Below are 12,099 nucleotides of genomic sequence, written 5' to 3'. Positions count from 1 at the left end.
GGACAAATCCCCTGAAAAAAACCACTCAGAACTCAGAATGTCCCTTCTCTCCTCCCTGCAAAAGGCCAGTGCATGTTACAATGCTCAATACTCTCTTTTTTATTCCCTTCCACAAATTTCTCCAGCCAGTTTAAGGTAACTCTGGAGAGGACTAGCATGTAAAAGTCTCTTTGGTAATGGCAAAACCATTTGTTTTATGTTACAGGTGAACTGGTACAGCCTGCCTAGAGGCTGGAAAAGCAATGTAACTGCTGATCCACAAGCAGCAGGTACCCTGAGTCGCAAACCAAAAGGAAAACCATAATTCATTCAGGACCCAAACATCGCAGCTGGAGCGGGGACCTCTTGGGAAAACTCACCACACAGAGCTACCAGTGCTGGGTGTGGGGAAGGCGAGTTGGGCCTGGGGCACGCAGCTGATGGCCATCTCTGAACTGGTAAGAGTAACCAAGGCTGGGATGCTCGCAATTGCAGTCCCCGTATTATACACCAGCACAAAGACCTCCACTGCAGAGGGATCTGGACAAATTGGGGAGCTGGGCAATCAATAACCACATGAATTTTAACAAGGCCGAGGGGCAACTTTATTGCTCTCTGCAACTACCTGAAAGGAGGTTGTAGAGAGGAGGGTGCTGGCCTCTTCTCCCAAGTTACAGGGGACAGGATAGGGGGCAATGGCCTCAAGCTGCGCCAGGGGAGGTTCAGATTAGATATCTACAGACATCAGAAAGAAATTTTTCAAAGAAAGGGTCATTGGGCACTGGCAGAGGCTGCCCAGGGAGGTGGTTGAGTCACCATCCCTGGAGGTATTTAAAAGAGAGGTAGACAAGGTGCTCAGGGACATGGTTTAGTGGCACATAGGAATAGTTGTACTCAATGATCCAAGAGGTCTTTTCCAACCTGGTGATTCTATTATTCTGTGATTCTATGAGGGCAAGTGTCACGTTTTTGCACCTGGGACACAGCTACCCCAGATATCTATACAGACTGGGGAGGGAGAGGCTGGAGGGCAGCCCTCTAGAAAGGGATCCGGGGGTTCTGGCTGATGGCAAGTTGAACATGAGCCAACAGTGAGCCCTGGCAGCCAAGGGGGCAAACGTGTCCTGGGGTACCTGAAGGTTTAGGCTGGATAATAGGCAAAGGTTCTTCACTCAGAGGGTGGTGGAGCACTGGAACAGCTCCCCAGGGAAGTAGTCACAGCACCAAGCCTGACAATACTCAAGAAGCATTTGTTCAACGCCCTCAGACACCCGGTGTGAATGTTGGGATTGTTCTGTGCAGGGACAGGAGTTGGACTCGATGATTCTTGTGGGTCCCTTCCAGCTCTGCACATTCTGGCTGGCTGGCTCAGGTGACATATGTTGGAGTTTCTCAAAATTTTTAGGTATTCAAAGTGCTATTTTTGTTACATTTCCATTTCAGTGGAAATGAAGCAGTCTGGGGATGTTCACACTGAAGCCTCCCCCTAGAATTTTTACAGTGTACTCTAAAGAAGGAATAATGGGATTATTGAGAAGTCATTATGATTAGTAGTTATACTCATGTTCCGTTATGTCAAAACTTTTTCAGTAGCTGAGATGACATTTTTGACAGCACAGCCAACTTTACCGCTGGTGCTTGGTCCTCCTGTTGTTCCAAGGGTTTTTATTTTTTTTACAGGATTCACTCATCATCTCAGTTACCTTATTAGCAAGTCACTGCTGTGATGCTTCATTTTTAAGGCCATAAAACCATCCATGTCCTTGACATGACCCAGACACCTATATCCTTTATGAAAAGGATTTTAATTTTATGCCAACAATAAAAATAGATCACTGGAGAATTTATAATTTGAGACCCAATAGTAATCAGGCTCATTATTTCCCAGTGCAGGTGTTCTGAAAGATGGCACAGACACAAACCACTGCTTCTTCTCTAAAATAAGCGGTTCCTTCTCAGCCCCTCCTTCAGCTTCTGGCCCCCTACTCCCCTCTGTTGCAAGAGTCATGGGTCACTAGGGTTGTGCAGCTGTAGAGAAAGGAAGCCCTTCTCTACATCGCTCCTGACTTTTCAATTTGTTCCATTTGGTGCTGCTGCAGACGCATTTCTAATGGAAAAAATAAAGATGGCCTGAGGACAGACACTATCAGCAACCGAAAAGTCATTCAGGTTTGTATAAGGAGATATGAAGTCTAAAATTTTAAAGCAAAGGCAGAGCCAACTGATGGGTGCTGCCCGGATCTGACTTCAAGGAATTAAGACCTGTTCTTTTTTTTGAGGCTGAAATTTTTATCATCTGGTAAAACTCATTGAATCTCTACTCGTAAAATCTTCAATACTTTTCCAGGTATTTGGATTAAAAGAAATGTTGGGTAGCTATTATGAACAATTGTTTCTACAACTGAATTAGTTTTCTTAAGAGAATTAGCTTACAACTACTTCTTTATAAGCTAGATATATAAAATGGCAACTTCCCACGCACAGTGAACAAGTGCCTTAAAGTACCAGCATCAAGCAAATAGAAATGATTCAAATAAATGAGAAGGCTTGTATTTTTAACACACACGACTCATTCCTGAGGGCTTGATCAAATAAACTCCAGTGACTGAGACAAGGGACAGACACAACTGAAATGAGGAAGAGATTGTGACGCTTTAGCTTCCAACATGATTTAAAAGATAAAGGTATTCAGAGACTGTTAAATCACTGTTCGGCCCCTTTCCGACATAGTCTATGTTGCAGAGGCACTTTCAAATTTCCATGTAAAATGCTTCCTGGGGCTGCTGGCTGTCTGATGCAAGAGACAGCAAGCTCAACTCCCTTGAAATCCCTGGCATATGGTTCCAAAGGTTTTCAGACTAACAAAACATCAACATTTCTTGCTGCTAGTATCATACATCAGGGATGAAATGTTAAATTTAAAATAACGTGTAGTGTAGCTCTGTATGCCTTTCAAGGCCATGGAGACTTCAGATAGCAAGTACCTGCCTACCTCTTGTTAACTGTGCTGATTTTCCTAGGAATATACATTAAAGATGAGAAAAGATGAAAATATTTAGAATTTCGTTTCCCCAGACACGATACAAGTGGATGTGGCTGGCATGTAGCTGGCAAATATAGTTGATAAGCTACTCTCTCTATCTGAAAAGTCATCGCAGTCAGGCAAAGTCCCCAGTGACTAGGAAAAAAAGGGAAACATCACACTCGTTTTTAAAAAGGGTAAAAAGAAGGACCCTGGGAACTACTGACCTCTCAGTCTCACCTCTGTGCCCACTAAGATCATGGAACAAATCCTCCTGGAAGCCATGTCAATGCATATGGATAGCATGGTGGTGATTAGAGACAGACAGCACGGCTTCACAAAGGGTAAATTGTGCCTTCTACAATAGAGTGACTGCATTGGTGGATAAGGGGAAGAGCAAGTTATGCCATCTACCTTGGCTTCTGTAAAGCCTTTGACACAGCCTTACGCATCATCCTTGTCACTAAATTGGAGAGATATGGGTCTGATGGACTATTTCATGGATATGGAACTGGCTGGACTTCAGAAAGCTGCAATCAATTGCTTGGTGTCCAAATAGGCATCAGTAACAAGTGGTGTTCATCAAGGGTCTGTACTAACACTAGTGCTGTTCAATATCTTCATGAACAACATAGATAGTGGGACCAAGTGCACCCAGAGCAAGCCTGTGGGCAACATCAAGCTGAGTAGCGTAGTTCATTTGCTAGAGGGAAAGGATGCCATCCACAGGGACCTGATGGGCTTGAGGAGTGGACCCATGTGAACCTTACGAGGTTCAACAAGGCCAAGCACACAGCCCTACACCTGAAATGGGGCAATCTCCAATATGAATACAGGCTGGGGAGTGAATGGATTGAGAGTAGCCCTGCAGAGAAGGACTTGGGGACAGTGGTGAATGAGAAGCTGGACATAAGCCTGCCATGTGCACTTGCAAACCATAAATCCAACTGCATCCTGGGCTGCATCAGAAGGATTGTAGCCAGCAGGTCAAGGAAGGTGATTCTGCCACACTGCCCTTCTCTGGTGAGACCCACCTGTAGCGCTGCATCCAGCTTTGGAGTCCCCAGCACAAGAAAGCCATGGATCTGTTGGAGCAGGCCCAGTGGAGAGCTGTGAAAACAGTCAATGGGCTGGACTAGCTCTCCTATGAGGAAAGGCTGAGACAGTTGTAGTTGTTCAGCCTGGAGAAGAGAAGGCTCCGAGGAGACCCTGTTGTGGCCTTTCCAATACCTAAAGGGTCTTACAAGAAAGACAAGGACACTTTTTACCTGGGGCAATGGTTTTAAGATGAAAGAGGGGAGATTTAGATTTAGGTATAAGGAAGAACTTCTTTACTATGAGGGTGGTCAGGCACTGGCGCAGGTTGCCCAGAGAGGTTGTAGATGCCCCATCCCTGGAAGTGTTCAAGGCCAGGTTGGATGGGGCTTTGAGCAACCTGACCTAGTGGAAGGTGTCCCTGCCTATGGCATGAGGGTTAGAACTGGATGATTTTTAAAGACTCTTTCCTGCACAAACCATTCTGTGATTCCATGATTGTATGCCCCTGCAGGCCAATCCTTCTCCGGACAGTAAGATCCAGGACTAGGATTTCCAAGATTAGCTATTGCTAGAGGAGCGTGGGAGAAGAAAGCCATCAATTCACCTTCTAGCATGAAAACTGCAATGTCATCAAATCTATGGAGATTATTCTTCCTCTACTGATCATTCCTGGTGAACTGATCTGCCAAAGGAGTGATACAGAAATTAATCTATCATTTTTTATGGAGAACTGCAATGATGTTAATAAATTTTGTGTTTGAAACAGTATAGTGAGTAAGCACCTGAGGCCAGACAGCTCCTCAAATTTCCAGACTTAACAGAGACAGCATTTCAGTGGCAGACAAGGTCCATAACAATACAGCACTAGGTTGTTTCTTGGCGCAACAGAGATCAAGATACTGGACCTTTAAATGTTCCCATCATCTTCCTTCACATTATGATTTAAGAAGCTAAAAATTAAAGAAATGGCTGCATTATACCCTATGAAAACCAGAATGTCAGGCTTCCAGATGGTGTGAAGGACTCACTTCTAAATTCAGCTGTTCCTGAGACAACTGCCACTAAAACCATGTCACAACTGAAGAGAATTAAATGGTTTTAAGTGAAAAAGGTGACTTTCAAAGCTTGTGTTCATCCAGTTTTCCACTGCTGTTACTGCTCTCTTCAATGTCTGGGAACAATGCCCAGAAAGGAGTAATACCAGTATCACAGAATAAGATCTGCGGCTGTCTTCTCACTGAGACTTTCCCCTCCTTGCTTCTTTAAAACAAAAAGGCTTCTCACTATGCAGAATGTCAGGTGGTGCTGGAAGCAGAGTGCCAGCAGGGCTGCAGCACTGCTTATCATACAGTGGAGTAGATGTTCTAGCTTGAAGCTCTATGGGGTCATAGCTCAGCTCCAAGAAAATGCAAGTGTATCAAAACAAATCACAGTTGGGGATGGGGAAAAAACACATCATGCTCTCATCACAATAAAAGATACTTTGATCCACTTTCAAAACAATACATCAATCTCACCTGCAACTTCCATCACACAACGAACAAAACTAAATATATTGAACAAACCAGCCCATAATTGTCTGTGTTCAGCCCTTGCCAAAGTAACACCTCATCAGTCCTTTTCTACAGTGTCTGAGAGGATGCAGATTTTCTTTCAAGACGCAGGGCCCGATCAGCTGGAGGCAGTCCACAGCTGTAAGAACAAGGCCTCCTCTCAGCATGAGGATGACACAGAAAAGGCCCTAAGCATACGTATGGAGACATTTTTTATCCAGAGAACTGAGGAGACCAAGAGGTATGCACACAGGCCACTCCCTGCACACAGGACAGTGTAAGAGGCACAAAGGCAGCCTCGCTTGTAGTTCAGGGCTGCAGGGACAGTAGGGACGTGGCTGCCTTCCAGCACAGAACGAAGGGCACTGGAAAGCAGGGTGCCAGAGAAAGCCTTGGCCTCATTTTCCTGGCAGATTCCCAGAGCCTCTGAGATCCAATGCTGCTCATGGGAGCCTGTCTCATACAAAAGCCTCCGCTGCCCTGATGAAACAAACAGTTGAAACAAAGAGTCCACGGCTGGTGGCTGCGAAGGTTCACAGAGGCCTCACTTGCTTGTTGCTCTGTATCTTTTCCACTGCAGTCACCTCAGGGTATCCAGTGCATCAGCATGACACGTCCAGAACAACTTCAAACCACAAGGGACATCCTCGTCGGGAAATCATTCTAAGAAGAGAGAGAAGAAAAGTCAACAGGAAAGCACCCGTGGAATGGACAAAGAGACAGGCACAGCTTTGACAGAGACAAAACCAAACAGCAACAGCTTTGTCCAGTCACACCCCTCTCCTCTCTCACACATGCCACTTAAGCTCCAGTGACAACTTCTCCCTCATGGAGCAGACTTCAGCCAGCTCCCTTTCCCATCAACCATGAACTCATCAGTCCTCACTAGCCGGAACTGTGGCAGAATTGCTTTGCACCTGCTGGGATGCTGAGAGACGAACGCCTTTGGCCTGTACACGTGCCCATGGGCATGCGCCCGCAGGAGTCCGTCATCTCACTGCTTACAGAAAGACCTGAGGTCTCTTACGCTGTGCCCTGCTACTAACCCTGTCCCAGTCCAGAACAAGAGTCTCTCAACACTCCCTTAACCAGAATCAAGGCCAAACAATGCCCTGTAATTAATTTAAGCCCTGAGCAAGTTCTCTTCCCCACCACGAGCCTACTAAACCTTTGCACAGCTCCCACTTCCTTGGATCTCCAGGCCACAGATGCTAAAAAGATCCCTTACCCCAGTTCCAGGCACATCTCCTCCATCACGCAGTCCTACGTAGGAGCTATTTCTCTTCATCCTTCCTACACCCACACTGACTCCCCTTATCTGTGGTTCCCCACACTCGCACTCCAGGCTCCGCTCTCCTGGGGAGCCCCCTTGCCCCTAAATTCTGGTCAGTAACCCCCGACAGGTGGCTCCTCACTCAGCCTATTTCACAGAATCATAGAATCACCAGGTTGGAAAAGACCCACCGGATCATCGAGTCCAACCATTCCTATCAAACACTAAACCATGACCCTCTGCGCCTCGTCCACCCATCCCTTAAACACCTCCAGGGAAGGTGAATCAACCACCTCCCTGGGCAGTCTGTTCCAGTGCCCAATGACCCTTTCCATGAAAAATGTTTTCCTAATCGGGAGCAACAGACATGGCCTCACTGTTTTCTTGGGGTCCTTTTTCCTCTTCTTATCAGAGGCGTTGAGGTAAGCCTGCTCCCTAGCCCTGTACGAAGGGCCTCGGCTCAGCTCCCTCTCGCTGTACGGGGGCAGGGTGTCCTCCTCTTCCTCCTGATCAGACGACGGTGGTGGCTGCTGCGGTTGCTGCTGTGACTTCTCAGCTTTGTAGGCAGAGGGTGGTGACCAGGCATAGTAAGTTCCCCCTCCTCTCTGGCTGGGCTGTGAGCTCAGCTTTGAGGGGGTTTCACTATGGTCACCATTCTCATCATAGCTCCGGGATTTCCTCTCCAAGACACTGCTGAGGTAGGAGTGATCGTATTTCTGGCTCCCTCCAGGCGTCCGGCTCACCAGCCTAGGCAAGTGCTTCTCCTCATGGGCCCGTCTCCGGGGTGGGCTGTATGACCAACCCCGATCCGAGTCCGTCAGCGGCTCTCGGTTCCCTCTGCTGCGTTTGGTGTAGTACTCATCCATGGAGCTATCCTGGTGGGGCAGCCCACCAATGCGGCCGCCATGTGACTCTGACCGCTCAAAACGCCGTGTTTCCTGGCTGTCCGCCCGCCGGGTCCGCTGGCTGTAGGACTCCGCAAAGGCTGCCAGTTCATCCATAGAAACAGCCGGCACTCCCACAGAGAAACTCTTACGGGACAACATCTCAGACTTGGATCTCTGCTGGCTGGAGAAGGGAAGAGGTAGTGTTAGAAGGCAGGATTCATCTGTGCTTATCCCCTCAGCTGCCTTCACAGACAATGGAGGGGAACAGGCACTCCTGGGGTATGAATCATCTGACCTGTTTTCATCATCTTCTGCAGGAAGAGACGTATCACATCCTAGATATCCCTGCTTCTCTCTGCTGACTCTAAAGGCAGCTCAGTGCAGATATCTTGGACTCTAAACATCTAACATTACCTGAGATTAACCTCAGACCGCACCTTCCTTGCCCTCCAGTAGGCAGGGTTGGACTGACTTTTCCTTGGCCCCAAAGCCTGTAGGTGTTATGTCCTGCTGGGAAAACCCAAGAACCCAGCTACAGAAGCTCACAGCAGGGCAATTTCAAAGAAGGTTTAAATGGAGTGAGCCAGCACAATAGCCTAGTACTGAGGGAAGGAAATCTCTGGCATTGCTTTTGGGATACTGGGCTGCTGCTGTGTAAGGGAAGGACGCAGTATTTCTCTTCTAGGCACCAAAATGCCAGTCTTTGAGGCCTGGAGTAGAGTTCTTGCTGCACCAAAGCATTGGGGAGTGATTCCTAATAAAGTGCAAGTGCTGGAGGAAGCGAGTACAAATCTCAAAAGGGCACTTAGCGAAGGGTGGCTCGGTTTCCTACTGATCTCACTTTTCCAACCCCACCTGGAATGAGGCTGGTACTTAACTGTGCCCAGCTGGGCAGACCTCAACAGGCTTGTGGGAACCAGGTTAATTCTGACCTCATCTAATGACATCTCCAGATTTCTCGTTTCTAACCCTTCTGTCCTGCTGAGTGGAAGCAGAGCAGCAGGAAATGGAGAAGAGCTACCAGACCATCTGTCTCTTCTCCGTTCCTTACTGCTTTGCCAGTTATAGCTGCCTAATGACACAGCACTCCTTACCTGTGCCGGAAACTGTCCCGTTCATCCCTATAATCAGAAGCAGCCTGTGATCTTGACGTGCTGCCCCCACCCATCACTCCTGCCCAGTATTCAGCATCGTCATCCAGGTCCCCCGAGGGTGGCAGAGGTTTCCTTCGCATCTGGCGGTAGGGTTGACGGAAGTTCAAGTCGTCATCATGCAAAGAGCTGAGTTCAGAGATGTTGTTATCTGCAGGGGAAGTTGCAGAAAAGAAATGAGAGAGGCATCACCTGATAGCATGTGTGAGAGGGAAGGAAAGGACAGGAAGGCTGTGGTGGGCCCAGCTGCAGCTTTTTCAGAACCAAGCTGAGCTGCACTCCGTTAGAAAAAAATCAAAATGGAATCCAAGATCCTTCTCCAAACCCTTGACCAATCCTGCGCAGGAGTCCTGGGGCTCAGTTTAGACACAGAACTGCTGTTAGACCTACAGATCTTCTGAATTGGTAGCTGGTAGCCAGGTGGGATATTTGAAAGGTACCACAAATGGCATCAGATGCCTGTGTTCCCAATAACTGAGTTCAGTCTTTGTGCAGAAATCCCCCTCAGCCCTGCTTCAGTAACACATGTGAGATGTCTGTCCTTGTGAGGTGGGCACTGCACTTGGTGAAACACCATCACAGCAGTTGTGCCACCTCCCCCTTTCCTGGTGTGAGACAGACTGGCTCTGGATTTGGCCTGACTTGCCCAGCTAAAACAAAAACAACCCCCTCAAAAAGCATTAAGAAAAAAGTAAGAGACTGAATCACTGTCAGTCTCTACCTCGTGAAGCACGTTGACATCTGGAGGCCTGACATACCAATCTGGAGAGGTCTTTTTATAGTAAATCTTGTGGGTGGAGAAGACAGTGTGCTCAGCAATGACTGTTTTAGAAGTACATATAATTTGTTAGTTATGCCTAATCTGTACAGAGCTTTGATAAGGTGTCATTCCCTAAAGCCCTTACCTTCACTCATTTGCAGGATCTCACACGTCTGTTTTAAATGAGCCTCTACCAGTGCCCTATGTGGGTTAGCTCTGTGCAAGTCAGATGCCGCCTGGAGGAACAGAGCCCCCAGTCTGCTGCTGTCCTCTGCACAGAGCAGCCAGAGGACAAAGTGCAGTACTGGAAGCCCTCCTCATGCACACACTCTCTCCTGCCACTGCACCTTTGCCACCTAATGTGGAAAAATCCTTGCTTGGGTTTGTATTCTGACACCTGTTAAGTGCAGCCTCAGCCTTTATTTAGGGAAATAAAGCTTGCAAGATGCCATCAGAAGACAGTGAGGAGTTCCACGAAGCTCAGTTCTGAGTTTGCATCATTTCCCTATTCACCACCATCCTCCCCTTCATCTGCAGTTGTCTGAATGCCAAGCTGTCCATAATGATGCACGCACCACCTCTGATCTTACGTTGACTAGTGTCAAACAACATGACAAGCCGTTGGTTTCTCAAACCTTTCTTGAAGTCCTTGCTCCTTCTGCAGGGCAAGAGCCACCCTAAACCACTTTTCTGCATCCTTCAAACCACACTGTGGTCATTGTACCCCACAAAACTCACTTTCAGTATAATCATCCCTCTCCTATTTTGCCATACTGGGAATTCACAGGCACCACGCTGTAAGACATATAGAAATTGTGAGGACAACATCCCAGCTATTACAACACCACAAGCTATATAAGGCATGAGTACAGACTTGGCTTTTCAGATGATGATGATCCAAAAGTTTAATTACCTCAATGAACAATTTCCATGAGCATTTGAGTCTCCTGCACTTTGCTTGTTTTAATGAAGGACGATTAGGTAAGCAGCAGATCTTTAAAATCAGAACATACTTGTAGATGCCTAAAACCTAGACTTAACCTGCCTCAAGTACCATATCCTGGACATCATATCCCAGAGCCTGGCTTTAAGGTGAAACTAGCGGACCTTTAAATATGTACATACAGGGAATTTTTCAGGTCAGTGGAAAAAAAAAATCAAACCGTGCCTGCTACTCACATCGTTCTCGCATCCTCCGAGCTGGATCAAACTGAGCCAGTTCTTTCTCAACATAGTACAGCACCTTCATGGAGTCCCTTTCCTTGTCAGTCTGGATCCTGTACCCTTTGCGCACTGCTAGGGAGAAAAGAAAAGCATTAGAGGAAAACACATTTAAGTCCAAGGAGACTTTCTGACGACATTTCTTAGGCAGGTAGGCTGCGTCTTCCAAAACAGAGTGAGTCAGTCCTTGCTTCAGAAAAAAATTGTCTGCAATGTGGGATGTGAAGTTGTGAGCAGCTGCACCATTTACAAAGTAACAGCAGCAACGGCAAAAAATGGTTTGGAAATGCCCCATCTGTACAACCAAATGCATCAAGTGGTGTCATTGCTGCAGAGTAATTCCACCTCCCACAGAGGATGGCAGAGAGAAAAGTATCACTCATTTCCCCTTCCTCAGCACTACTGAAAGGATTTGTCATGGTATGGAAGAAGCAGTCCCAGAAGATCGGGCTGCTTCTATGCAGCAGAGGCTGTAAGCTCCCAGTTTGCAGGGGAAGCAGGTGGCTGAGCATTTGGGAGCTGTCACTCTGCAGGACCACTCCACCATCCCATCCCTATGAATTCTGCTCACACAGGTTGAAGAGCATGTGGTATTCCAGAGAATACAGAAGGAAACACAGGAAGTCCCACAACGCACATCACACTGCTTTGAGATCTATACCAAATTCAATGATGGGGCCAATCAGGTCACTGGGTAACTGCATAACTGCCTGCTCTGGCATTCTTTACATGCTTTATTTTACAGAAAAAATACCCCTCACACACACAGGAAATGCTTGACTCCTGGGATTGTTCCATGTGCAGGGGAACACATGACAATTTTGGCTTTTCCACATTCCTGTGAATAAAAAAGAAGCCCCTACACACCTGGAGCCACAGCAGCTCTAATTCTGGTAGACTGTCTCCATGTAGACTTCACCTCCTAACTCTATGAGCAGCCTGGCTACCTCAAGGCATGTCTATAGCCAGCAAGCAGAGATCTCCAAATTCAAAACCTGCCTGGATGTTCTCCTGTGCAACCTGCTGTAGGCGAACCTGCTTTAGCAGGGGGTTTGGACCAGGTGATCTCCAGAGGTCCCTCCCAACTCCTACCATTCTATGATTCTGTGAACTCTACCTATCAGGGCTTTGAATAAAATAATGCTTTTATAACAGATAATTTAAGAAAAGTCTCAGCCTGGGGCTATTTCAATATGGACAGAAACACAGGTCTAA

At 47.1% G+C, this 12,099-nt stretch overlaps 1 protein-coding gene across 4 annotated transcripts in view; it reads right to left on the bottom strand.

Moving 5' to 3' along the window:
* Positions 1-4,239: 4,239 nt before the first annotated feature.
* ILDR2 (immunoglobulin like domain containing receptor 2) overlaps positions 4,240-12,099 on the bottom strand; it is a 40,390-nt gene continuing 32,530 nt past the window's right edge. For 2 of the 4 annotated variants that reach the window (XM_069869543.1, XM_069869560.1), the window contains 4 exons: positions 10,843-10,959; positions 8,847-9,054; positions 7,243-7,933; positions 4,240-6,255 (listed from right to left, as the gene is read on the bottom strand). In XM_069869543.1, coding sequence (XP_069725644.1) covers positions 6,220-6,255; positions 7,243-7,933; positions 8,847-9,054; positions 10,843-10,959 — 1,052 coding nt within the window. In that variant the 3' untranslated portion in view covers positions 4,240-6,219. The remainder of the gene's footprint in view (positions 6,256-7,242; positions 7,934-8,846; positions 9,055-10,842; positions 10,960-12,099) is intronic. The other 2 variants (XM_069869552.1, XM_069869566.1) reach the window with 1 other exon arrangement.

The sequence above is a fragment of the Phaenicophaeus curvirostris genome, chromosome 1, assembly GCF_032191515.1.
Source record: "Phaenicophaeus curvirostris isolate KB17595 chromosome 1, BPBGC_Pcur_1.0, whole genome shotgun sequence".
In the NCBI taxonomy this organism is placed as follows: Eukaryota; Metazoa; Chordata; class Aves; order Cuculiformes; family Cuculidae; genus Phaenicophaeus; species Phaenicophaeus curvirostris.
Note: the sequence above shows the minus strand (reverse complement) of the source record. Positions and strands in the feature narration are given on the sequence as shown.